This window comes from Peromyscus maniculatus, chromosome X (genome assembly GCF_049852395.1).
Source record: "Peromyscus maniculatus bairdii isolate BWxNUB_F1_BW_parent chromosome X, HU_Pman_BW_mat_3.1, whole genome shotgun sequence".
Lineage (NCBI taxonomy): Eukaryota > Metazoa > Chordata > Mammalia > Rodentia > Cricetidae > Peromyscus > Peromyscus maniculatus.
Genome location: NC_134875.1, coordinates 97,311,265 through 97,324,546, shown reverse-complemented (window position 1 = coordinate 97,324,546; position 13,282 = coordinate 97,311,265). Strand labels below are relative to the sequence as shown.

General features: G+C 33.1%; 1 protein-coding gene across 1 annotated transcript in view; it reads right to left on the bottom strand.

Moving 5' to 3' along the window:
- Positions 1–13,282, bottom strand: part of Il1rapl1 (interleukin 1 receptor accessory protein like 1) — a 1,285,879-nt gene that overhangs the window by 284,067 nt on the left and 988,530 nt on the right. The window contains exon 6 of the mRNA XM_016006057.3: positions 9,390–9,464. Coding sequence (XP_015861543.2) covers positions 9,390–9,464 — 75 coding nt within the window. The remainder of the gene's footprint in view (positions 1–9,389; positions 9,465–13,282) is intronic.

Below are 13,282 nucleotides of genomic sequence, written 5' to 3'. Positions count from 1 at the left end.
TCTAGGAAATTGAGACACTGCCTTGCTCCTTTATTTAATTTTGAATACATAAAGAGCGACTGAAAGAACACCCTGTCCCGTTTGCCCTGAATTCCACAGCAGCAGGAATCACTTTTGACTGAACATGCTCTCATATGCAGTCATTGATGTTCTCTGTGAGACAATCTCACCTGAAACTGAAATGCCTAATCAAATTTTTGTTTCTTTTATCTCCCAAAACATAAGAATATCACTTCTACTCTCTAGCAGAAAGTCTTAATAAACATCTTTGGAGTGAAAATACATTACTCTTAGGAAATAAAAGTTTTTTTAACAGACATTATAAATAATCACACATAAAATATTATTTTTTTCATATATGTCCATTGAATACTATAGTATGTGGTGGATAATCCTGAAAGTAATATTATTACTACTTATAAAAGGTAGTGAATAATAATTAGAGTACCTAAAAATAATGCAAATTTAGCGCAAATAATTTTAGTCAAAGCAGTACATTTTCCAGGAAGCATTTCAGGAAATCAATTAATTAAAAACCCATAAATTTGCCAAGATAATGCCATTCTCATCTGAGAATGCATGTTCATCAAGATATTTGTTTTTTTTTTTCTTTTAGAAAGAGACGATAAAAATACATTCTGAACTTCTAAGCTATTTCACACTATTTTTTACTTAATATTTGTAGCAACAATGTCAGTTTTGCCTAGGACTGGGAGTATTCTGTTTCTGGCTTGATGTGCTCAATTTCATTGTTTTTTTTTTTTTTTAATCTTTTTCTGGAGAACAAGAAACCTTCCCTTGGTCTCTTCCTATTCAAAGAGCTGCCAATATTCTGCAATCACAATTCTTCAGCAGGCAAGTCCACAAAGGGCCTTCTGCTTCTGTTAAACTAGAAACCAAAAGAACATTCAGAAGGTGAAAATGTCTCTTGTTTTTTTGCTAGTTTGAGGAGGTAATTGGGCAGAAGTGAGAGGAGGAGGGGATGACTGAGTCCTTTAGAGTCTTGAACAACTTCCCACCTTTCCCTCCTACTCTTGTCCACTGCAGTGGAGTTACCTTTTCATTTATTTCAAAACAGGTGGATTTTGGAAATAAAAACTCTGCTAAGCTTTTAATTTTCTTTTTGTTATTGAGTTTGTTACTGTACTTTATAAACTGATATATATTTTTCATATCTTATTTTGAAAAATCTCTAGTTTTTCTGATAGTGAATTGGAAAGATGCCTCTTTGAAAGATTTTGCTATGAGGTTTAGGTTTTAAAACCTTATGGTTATTCTACATATGGAAACATATGGCGTGTTTAGAAGCATATGTTTAGGAAAATATTTGTGATAGTTTGTTCATAAAGCTGTAAGTTAAATCACAATGTATAAAATTTATCTTCAAAAGAAAAATAAAGTTAAAGTGAGGTGGTTGCCACAATGGTATAATGAAAAGAGACTATAAATTTGAGAAAAATAAAATAAAAAAATTTCCCTGTTAAGTAAGAGTAATATAAATATATTGGGACAATATGTCCAAATATATTCTATGCATTTGTTGCAATCTCCTACTGAAACCCTTAACTTTGTACAAATAATAACAATATATGTTAGTAAAAAGGAAACAACTTTCGTCAGAGTTATGACTATGGATAATAAACTGTATCACAGGTAGTCATTCTGTTGGTGTGTATTTCAACAAAATAGAGGCAAATAATAGAGCAGTATGGCCTGCAAAATATATTATATATGGAAACAGTGTATTTTATCCTGATTGAACATGAAATGCTATTATTTAAATATTATACTCTATAGTACCATTTTTCAAGATTTTAATATCATATTTCAATATTTTAAAAAATGAAATATCATTTATTATGAAGCTAATGAATGAATTTACTACTTTCTATTAAGAGGTAGAAAGTCCCCTTCTTTTTCTACTGACAAAATAAAGGGACTCATTGGCGATGATGGGTGGATGGTCCTTTGTCCAGGACAATGGTACTTGCAGTTTCAAACTGATGAACCCCATCTGATGATAGTGTAAAAATCTGCATTACCACAGAGAGAAGTAATGAGCGTGATTATTCAATTACAAAAGGGTTCTCATATAAAATCATTCACCACAGAGTATCTTTAAATAGCATATTTCCCTTGTGAATATAAATCTTTCAGCGATCATTAGCTGCTTAAAAGAGACTGGGGGACAGAGACTCTTAAAATTGACATGTTAAGCCACTACTAATTAGAAATCAATCAAAAATGAAGGGAGCACTTCTTTGAAATTATGATGATTCAATTTACCCACAGATCTGCAGGAGCATACTTAGTTGGTAGAGTGAAGTTTGACTGGAATGCTAAGTGTTTTAACATTATACTGTAAAATACTGGTATCCCCTTTTCATAATCACATTCAAGCACAAGTTATTTTTCATGGAGAGTCTGCATATAATTTAGGAGTTCTCATTTATTTAGCCAAAATTCAAGAGGAAATTTATGGATGAACATCTTTCTCTATACTCAAATTCTAAATGATGTGAGTCTTTTTATAGTCTTTTTAATGGACATCAGTCACATGGGGCATGCTCTTTTTCTGAAATCTCTTTCGATATTCTATACCAGAATGTCCTTTGATGGGTTTATTTCTCATAAATTGGCATTTACTTTGCAAATATGGGAGCAGTTCTTGTTAACATTGTGCACTTGCTATATTTTTCTGTGCTAGTAAACTTCCATCATTAGGAGTGATTTAGAATGCTTCCTCATGGTGGTGTTGCTCACAGGAAAATAGTGTCTTCTCATTAAAATGGGCTTGACTAGCACAGGAAGAATGGTTTGATACTTTGTTTTGCAAAATTAGTCTCCTGTTTCTGGTCTTAAAAAATCCACTGGAACTTCATTCCTTTAGAATCATAATTTTAAAAATGCTTCATTTTCATCTGGTTGGTCATTTACAAATTTTCATGGCACAGTGTTCATTGGACTCCCTCTTATAAAATAAGACTAGTGAGCACCTTGTTCTTTTATAACTACATGCTTACTTTTGTTAATCTATATTTTGACAGTTGTGGTGATTAACAAACATGAGTTCAAAATTAAATCTATTGGCATATTTAAGTATAATGATTACTATGCATGTATATTCTTAAGAGGAGAATAGAACCTAATTTTCTAAAATTGTATCCATCCTACAATGAAGCTTATATATGTTGCCATAGTATTGAGTTCTAGGAAGAATATAAGCATGATCAAACACCAGTGTTCAAAGGGCACTTAGGAATTTTACTCACTGCATGAGAATACTTCTACTTCTAAAATTAAACACTAATTAATGACTTAATATATGCCAGGACATGGGCTAATTCTTTCTTGTGCTATCTGAATATGCATCCACTAGTATTCTAAAGAGGTACTACATTATATAGTATCTAAATTTTAAAATTTGTTTATTCTTTGAAAATTTCATGTATATATATGCAATGTATCTTGTTTATTTCCATCTCTCATTTGCCCCTAGAAATTCTCTCAGGATCCTGCAAAGCTCTCTCCTGGCAGTGACACCCTGGGATGATGATCTTGGTGCTATACACAAAGCAGGTTGGGTAAGCCATGAGGAGCAAGCTATGAGAAATAAGCCAGTAAGCATCATTTCTCCACAGGCCCTGTTTCAGCTACTGCCTCCAGGTTCCTACCCTGAACTCCTCAGTGATGGAGTGTGACCTGAGACTTATAAGAATAAATTAACCTTTTATTTTCCAAGTATCTTTTGGCCATAGTGTTTTATCATAGCAGTAGAAACCCTAAGACAAAAATAAGGATCAGGTTTAATGGCACAGTGTCCATTAAACTCCCTCTTATAAAATAAGTGTAGCGAGCACGTTGTTCTTTTATAACTACATACTTACTATATGTTAATCTATAGTTTGACAGTTGTGGTGATTAAGAAACATGAAATCAAAGTTAAATCTATAGGCATATATATATATGTTGTTATATATGTTATATATATATATATATATATATATATATATATATATATATATATATATATATATATATATAACAGAAGTATTGCTGTTACAGATCTGACCATGTGAATTTGGGATGATTGTGGTGGCTTTTGAACTGGAAAATCTGTTGAGTGCTCAGAGCTCAGTGGGATATTCTGTGGGAACTTGGAAGATTTAAAAGTACTGAGAGCAATGTAGATGATGGAAGCCTGGCTTGTGAAGTTTCAGATGGAAACAAAGACTATCAAGTGCCATTAGGCATTTTGAATTTAGAATCTGTGGTTCTGACCAGCTGCAGTTATGATTAAGAAAGGATCAAATCTACTAAATTAAAACCTTCGCTTTTATGTCTAACAATATGTATTTGATAAAGTACAGTTAAGCTAATGTACATGTCTTTGTTAAGTGTGAAAAACACATCAATTTTTAAAAAATCTTAGAATTTGGATGTTGTTGTTTTTCCCCATAGAGAAAGAAAAGCAAAAACCTGGTCAGTGTTCCTACCTGTGGGAAGGAAGATCATACTGGCATCACTTTCATACTCTAGTAATACAATATTTATTTTTAAATCAACAGTATCCTAAGCCACTTTAAGATATGGACACCCAATTCAATACCTGATTTACTTTTTAAAAAGGTATTGATATTAAATTGTTCCCAACCCTAGAAAGGAAAGAAATAAGTTTTCCATGATCATTTTAGAAAAGTAGTAACTATACAAAGTCTGGCTGCTTTGTTTCAAGAGAATAGCAGAATAGAATACAGGCCTAAGAAACATATATTTCAAAATATTTTTTACTCCATAAGATTTTTCTATAGTGTTTTATTGCAATTAAAACTCAACTACATATTTTTAATAAATACATTCCATATGCCATATGTATTTAATAACATTTCTACACCATATAAATCATAGCAATAAAGTATATTTCAGTAATTAATTATATTATCAACCCCGTAAACTGATATGTAATTTCCATGACAAGGAATTTTTACTATAAAAATATTGACTGGGATCCGTTATATATGTTTTGACCACTTTCCTTGAATTTTCTTAATATTTAAAATTTTGTGCTCTGTAATATGGTGAAATCAGGGAAATAATACCAATTTCCTGTGTGGTTTTAAAAATTTAGTCTATAGTTAAAATGGATAAGCATATATCTATATCTATATGTATATATATAGAGATATATAGTGCATGTTTCCATTTACAAAGGTTTATGTAGAAATCTGAGCTTCCATGTCAATTGCTTCCCTTTAGATATCAACATCTGGAAAAACCTAGTTACATATGCCAAAATATTTGCTTCTTAACAAAGTTAACATATGAGAATCAGTTATTAAAGATAAATCAGAGCACATCTGATGAGAATCTTCAGCTCAGGCTTCCCATCACATTGTTTTTTAGGAATATTGGCAGTATAGGACTTTTGTAGTTGTTAAATCTGAGTTGTGAGTAAGATGTGCTACACTATGTCAAAGCTAAGTGGGATTTATACTCACTGAATCTCTGGTAACAATTGAATATGCTATACTATACTCTGGGAGCTTCTAAGAATGGCTTCTTGGCCATACAGTAAAGGCAGATTGCTGAATGACAGGGCTCAAGCTCAGCCCGTCAGTTGTGCCTGTCTTGTGATTCCTTGGATTACACCAGTCTGAAGGAACTAACTAAGTGGGATTTACTTCCTGGATTGACCTTCAGAGTTCTACAGTGTGTCTTCTGGACCTTCTGCCCAATCATTCTCTGTCCATGTATTTGCTGATGTCTAAGTTATTTAGAAAAGACAACAATTTTTTTCAACATTTAGAAATAGCATGCAGATGCCACTTGAAGGAGAAATTCCAGGCTGTCATCACATATTGATTGCAATTCAAACCTATCATTTTACATATTTTATATGACTTTCCTTAACATTTCATTACTTTTTCACTAAGTGCTTTGGGTTTTAGTGCCTTTTGTTTTCTACAGTGAAACAGTTCAAACGATCAATACCAGACATTTTTTTATTTGAGAAGATGAAAAATTAGAGTAGGACACAGAGGACATACAAAAGGAAAGATGGGCATGCCAAGTGAATGTGGAGATGAAAGGAAAACCTATGAATCACATAGCTACATAGCTGTATTTTATCTTAGCGTGTGTGTGTGTGTGTGTGTGTGTGTGTGTGTGTGAGAGAGAGAGAGAGAGAGAGAGAGAGAGAGAGAGAGAGAGAGAGAGAGAGAGAGAGAGAGAGAGAGACTGTGCACAGTTGCTAGTGCAAATGTGACCTTGTGTAGAGGCCAGAAAAGGATGTTGAGTGTCCTGCTGTATCACTCTTAAACTTGTTCCCCTGAGACAGGATCTGTCACTAAACCTTGAGCTAAGCTGGCTTCCCACAAGGCTCAATGACTCTCCTTTCGTCATCTCCTACCCACTGCACAGAACTGATGTTACCATCCCTCATCCCCGGCTTCTTCTGTGGGTGTGGAGGATTCAACTCAGATCTTCATGCATGCTCAGCAAGTGCGCTTACAGACTGTGATATCTCCCCAGCTCATGTTTATTATTATTTGTGGGGGAAAACCAGATACTTATAGTTACACAGAGTTGATTGGATATATATATTTTTTTCTCCCAGAACATTAAAATTAGATGCTCAGATACGTAGCAGCCCAGCTTTGTATAGTTCCAGATGTGTTTTCTAATAACACAGTCAAGAGTTTTGTTATAAGCTTTTTAACCATTGACCTGAGGAAGGACTGACTTTCAATTTACAGTTTGAGAGAACCCTGACCTCATGGCAAGTGGTATTTTCTGAAAGTTTCCTGAACTTCTTTTACGAGGGAGGATGACACTAATAGAGAGACTTCATCACTGATGCAGGCTACTCCACTCTGAATACCACTAAATGACATTCCACTGAGACCCCTTTCTTAGGATTTGAATGTCATATATTCAGACTGTTGGAATGGATAGCTTTTCCTAACCAAGAAAAAATAAAATTGAAATCTTTAAATAAATGATAAGTCTAAGTAGACATTTTAAAAACTGGTATTTTTAGGTGTCTGGAATCCTTTATTAATACTTTTTCAATTTTCACTTATTTTCTTCCAGACAGAGGTTTACCAAGTAGCCAAAGATGATGTAGACTGTACTAGGTAGCCCAGGCATGCCTGGAACTCACAATCCTTCTGCTTCTCCCTCGAAAGTGCTGAAATTTCAGGCATGCATCACCCATATCCCCTTTGGATCCACTGTTCAACCATTAGCAGCGCTAGGAAGATAGTTATTTCAAATAAACTGTTACTCAAAGAATCAAGGATTTAGGCTACATTTCTCCATTTAGTGAATGATTCATCTTATGTGCTGAAAATAGGAATCAGTAAATATTGTGAAAATATTGTATAAAATAATCAAAATTCCATATTGATACCTTTAATTTAATTGGTGGTTAAAGAAATCTCACGTTTTTAATCATTGTTAATAAAAGAGTTGGTGCTTTGTGAAAAGGTAACTCCATGTTTCTTCAAGTGAAAACATAGAGAACATTCCACATTATACAAGACTTTTTCATCTCAGTTCAATATGGTTGGTTAGTCTTTATGATTTCTCTCAAGTAATATTAAAAACAACTTTACAGATTATTCTATTTATGAAAGGTAAGAGGTAAAGACCAATTTGAGTCATTCCAAATTATGGAATATAAAAAAAAACAAAACCCAACAGGCAAGCATCAATCATAAAATTTACTTAAGTATGTTGTCTAGCAAATATATATAATTAGAGCCTTAAAAATTTCATTTTGTTATATTCACTACAAATAACTGTTATTATAAATCCTCCTTCTTATTCCAAGAATTGTAAATAATTTCTGAGAAACACGCATTTCTAGATGTTATTATAAGATATCATAAAGCATGGTCACTCATGAGAATTCATATTTGAAGATTTATTTCCAAACGAGCAATAAATTATAATAAACTAAATACACAAAAACCTAAACAAAGAGTTAGATGAAATTTTAGTTTATTTATTTGCTTTATTAATGATATTGTTTTAATACTATCTATAGTCTTCCATCTCAAAATATCAATCATTGTGTTACTTTTATGAATATAACATTAGTCTAGAAGGCTCAGATTTGCTATCAAAGCAGCATATTTACTTCCTTACCTCTTTATGCCCTATATATGTGCATCCTTTAAGTTACTAAGCATAAACATTCTTATTATAAGAAATTCAGTGGTTCCCAAACCATTATCATATCTTTGTGCAGCATAATGTGTTTGTGTTATTAGTAAAGATCATCATCATATCTATAATCTTTCTTTAGAAAATTGATACACATTTTTTTTCAAATTCAAGTTAGGAATTAATAGCTAAATGGACAAGAGATTCTTTCCAGTTGTAAAAATTAAGTTCATTTTCATTCTTGAATTATTTATGTAACGAGTTCCTTAACAATATGAATATACAATTGAAGTATATGTTTGAAAATCCTTTTTAACTTAATCACTACAAGTGAATACATTTCTATAGAACTTTGTTCTATGTCTGTCATCTACCTATCTCTCTTCATTGAACATTTGAAATAAAATTAAAATGTAATAAAAATAATATATTATATATATATATATATTAATTAAGTAGAGATTTGATATAACTGTATGTACCCAAATTAGGCAAAATTCTCATACTTCTTCCAATATAAATATGTTATAATTCCAGTTTATATACAATATCATATTATGGCAAGTGTATTGTGTCTATAATTTCATGTCCAAGTCTACTAGTTCGTTTATCAAATGTGACTTGCTCATACTTTGTTAATATATTATGAAAAATGTAATAAGCATGCTACCACTTTCACTATATCTAACTACTATCATAAACTCCTTTGTTCTTGACCTAAGATGTTTCAAATTTTACCCAATTTCTTAGAAATACATGTTTGCAGAATTTGTTGCAATGTGTATATAAACATGACCACTCGTGAGAATTTTGCTTTATACTTCTAAAATAGCAATATTCAGTACTAGGGCTCAAATCTCAGGCCCTGGAATGCTAAGCAAATACTTGTATCTGGCTTGGATTAAATTTTTAACATTTTTTATATTACTGACATTAATTTTGATGAACTTGTAACTTTTTCTCAATTTCAAAAATTGTATTTTCATGTATTTTGGAGTATTATTCCTCATGTACTTCCATAGTGTCTATTTTAAAACCAATTCAACCATTACACCTTGAGGCTAAAATGTGCTGCAATAATATTAAAATCTTAAGCTTATCTATCTCCCTCCCAATATCCATTTACAGTTTAGAGTATAACATGCCTGTGATTTAGACTTATTTAGCTATTGGAATATATTGAGAAAGGGCATATTAAGTAGAAATGAAAAACTACTCACCGAGTTGAGTCTCCTGAATTGTTAGTTTACTTTCTACAGGATACAGAAGCTTGGGTGGCTTATCAGTTAGAGGAGCTGAAAAACAACAAAAATAATAATACAGACAGTTATGCTGCATGAGTTGAAGGAAAGAACAGAGTTAATTTTCTCAAACATTTATTAAAATAGTGTCAAAGCACTCTATCAAATAATGACTTTCTGCTTTCAGGTTGTAACCTCAAGCAAATTGAAAAGATACTAGATTGTACAAGAATAAAATATAACACAGGGTGATATTCATATGGCATTGTCAGTCACAGAATCAGGATTGGTCAGTCCTTTAGAACTTGTGATCATGTTTCTTCAATTTGTACTTTGCTTTTTGTTTTGAAGGAGTGTTTTAGACTTTGTACTGTGTGATATATGAAATATATGTGACATATACTATGATTTTTTGACATAGTATGATATAATTCTTGTTAATTCCATTCTTATTTTCCATATGTTAACCATTTCTTCAAAATACATAATTTAGCAATTATTTCTTACATGTATATTATCTAAATGGGGAGGCAATGTAGCATTAAATTTGTGTAAGTATAAAAATTAACTCCCACACATAGCAAATAGTTTTAGGCCTTATTTTTACCTTAGACCAAAAGCTTTACTATTACTATCTGTTATATTTTGTGGTATTTGTTGCTAATTTACATGCCATACTCTCTTTGAATGTAAGTTTCTACACATTTCCTTTCTGTGCTCTTGTCAATTTCAATTATAAGCCATTAAATCAAACCATTTGCTGCGAAGAAGCTCTCTATGGAGAGATGCTTCATACTCTATACTTCATTTCTCGCTAAACTAGATTCTCTGGACTATAAACAAATAGTTAGTCTTTATGAAGCCTTCCTCTGAACCTGTCCAACTGAATTGCCCAGGTCCCTTAAAACTTGTCACTGTAACTTGTACTCTTCTGCAAGTACAGAAATGATCAATTAATGGTTGCTGAACTAAATGTTTTTGCTTCGAGGACTTTCTTTCTTCTTTGCCAGGAACACATTCCAGCTTGGTTGATAACTGGAAGGCTGGTCTAGGTAGAGCAACCAGGACTTGGCTACAGTACTTATCAGCAGAGGAGTCAAGAATTTAGGCTGCTTTAGAAGCTCACCTCCGTCTTTCTTTAACAAAAAATAGCTACTGCAAAAGAAAAAAAATGCACATCAAGTCAGAAAATCCCAGGAAGTGATGGCAGGAAGCAGAAAGATATATGAGGCATGAAAACCAGGAACTAGAGCCTGGTTAAGCTTTTAGACTTTTGAGCAGCAATTCAGCTGAGATCCATTCAGATGAGACGTCCAGTGTGAGGAAAAGAGGAATTGGCAAGGTAAGGTTATTTGTGGCTGGTTCCGTTTCTCTGATCTTTCAGCTTTTATCCCAATATCTGGCACCAGGTTTGTTTTTAATAATAAGACTTTTTAAGATTCATGCTACAACAAACTTAATTCTCATGACAACTAAATAATCTGTTTATTTGCTGAATGTTGGCAAAATATGTCATTAATTGACTAACAAGTCACATTTCTTAGACTCTTCCATGAAATTATTATAGTAAACTTAAAAAAATACCCATGTGCTCTATATGGTTCAGAGAATGAATTATGGTAGCTATTCTTTTGGCTTTGAATGAGTGAGCCTATTAAGTCTAGAGTAAGCCAAAGTAAAAGAAGAAATAGTAGAGATAGATAAATGATACGTATAGCCAGATAAGATAGCGGACTAGAGAGACGGTTACTCCTTTTCCAGAGGAATTGATCTTCAGGTGGCTCACAATAGTGTATGACTCCAGCTCCAAAGAATCTGAGGCCTCCAGCCTCCTTGAACAAGTGCAGTCATATGTCTACCCCCCACATAATTAAAACTAAGAAAAAATAAATCTTAGATAGCTAGTAAAATATCATCAACTTGGTACTCAAAATATCCAATAGAAACTAAATGATGAAGTCCCCTTAAAATAGTCAGCTGGAAGTCCCAATAGTGTCCTGGACAGTACAGATTCCTCTCAGGAAAAGAACAAATAACAGGAAAAGCTGGTATTATCAAATTATATATATATATATATATATATATACACATATACATATATATATATATATATATATACATATATATATATATAATACGAAGGAGTCCCCTTTAACCTGAAGTTCCCAATAGAATCCTGGTTAGAGCAAAATGTCTCTCATATGAGGCTTCTGAGTAAAAGAACACAGATAAAGATGATATCATTTATTTGGTGCTCACAACATCCAGCAGAACCCAACTGCAGAAGCTAAGGCAAGAGGAAGTTCCCAACAGAACTTTCTCTCTATGGCTGTGCTCCCCATGGCAGAACACCCATGGCTGAACTCTGGGCTTTTCTTTCTCATTACAGGTACTTTTGCATGATATGATAGGATCATCTCCTGAAAATGGTTTACTTTCTAGTTGTTCTCAAAAACAGGATATTTTATATCTGGGTTGTTTTGCAGTCTCTGTTACTATGTTGTGGGGAGGAGATAGCCCATGCCCAGATAAGGGGTCTTGAAGGTCACTCTGAGACAACCATGCTTGAGTTTGATGTGGGAAGGAGGCAACCCTGCTTTCAGAGACAGCTTTTCAGTGAACTTGAACATCACATGCTGATTTACCAAAATAATGTACATGACGCACAACTACTAAAATAGTTTGTTCAGTAAATTTACTCAGTTCATAAATCTCATGACTGTGTAGTTAGCATTAGATAATGTGACAGTTTACATTAAAAGCAACTGAGAAAAGTGTTCCTCCTATAAACATATCCCACATTAGTCTGTGATGAGAGGGTGAGATCTGTAAAGAAAGAAACTAAAATCTCTATATATCACGTGGTCAGAAACATAAAGTGCTTCTGTGGTTCTTTACCTTAGCCTATCTGCCTCTTTGGCATAATGTTATAACCTTGATTTTTCATATTTTGGAGTGCAACAAAGTACAAGTTAACAAATAAATTCTTCAAACCTGTCATAGGATCATAGGGTGTTGGGGTTAAAAATCCTGTCTATTAAGTCTTTATTTTTAATGTTAAAGCCACATTCCTAACTCAAATGATTTACATAGTGTTCATCTTACTATAAAGGACAGGCCTTTTTTGTACTGAAATTTCATGTGGTCACCATCACACCTAGTTTAGTTTTTATCAATAATTCCCTCCTGATATTTATGTTATACTTATTTAATCATATTAATTTTTACAAATTAATGAATTTGGCTGTGGCATTGCCATACATATACATGTTATGCGTTGATCCTGTATAATCTCCCTAATCCCCTCTTTCATTGTCTCACCCCTTTCCGTCTTCTTCCTAATTAGTCTTAACAATATATACCTGGAGTCAAATAGCTAAGGTGAAAGCTGAAAGATCAGAGAAGCCGAGCAGCAGCCACTGGAAACTTCTTACCTCTACAAATTCTCAGACCGAATGGGCAGGAGATCCTATCTCCACCAGCCTTATATTCTTGTCTTCACTTCGCAACTGTGCCAGGATTAAAGATGTGAGCCTCCCAAGTGCTGGGATTTAGGATGTGAGCCACCACCACCTGGCCTCTATGGTGAACCAGTGGCTAGCTCTGCCCTCTAATCACTAGACAAGCTTTATTTGTTAGAACATAAACAAAATATCATAATATCTTCCCCTTCTCTAAACACTTGCCTTCTCTTTTCAGGTAATGTTGTCCTGTTTCTTGTTTGTTTATCTGTTCTACTTTTCCTATATGTGACAGAATGCGTACAAGTTTTTTCCTGTGCCTAGACACTTTCACTTACTATTATATATTCCAGAACTATGTATTTTGGTGAAAGTAACATTATTTAATTATTTTGATCCATTGTGCTTATA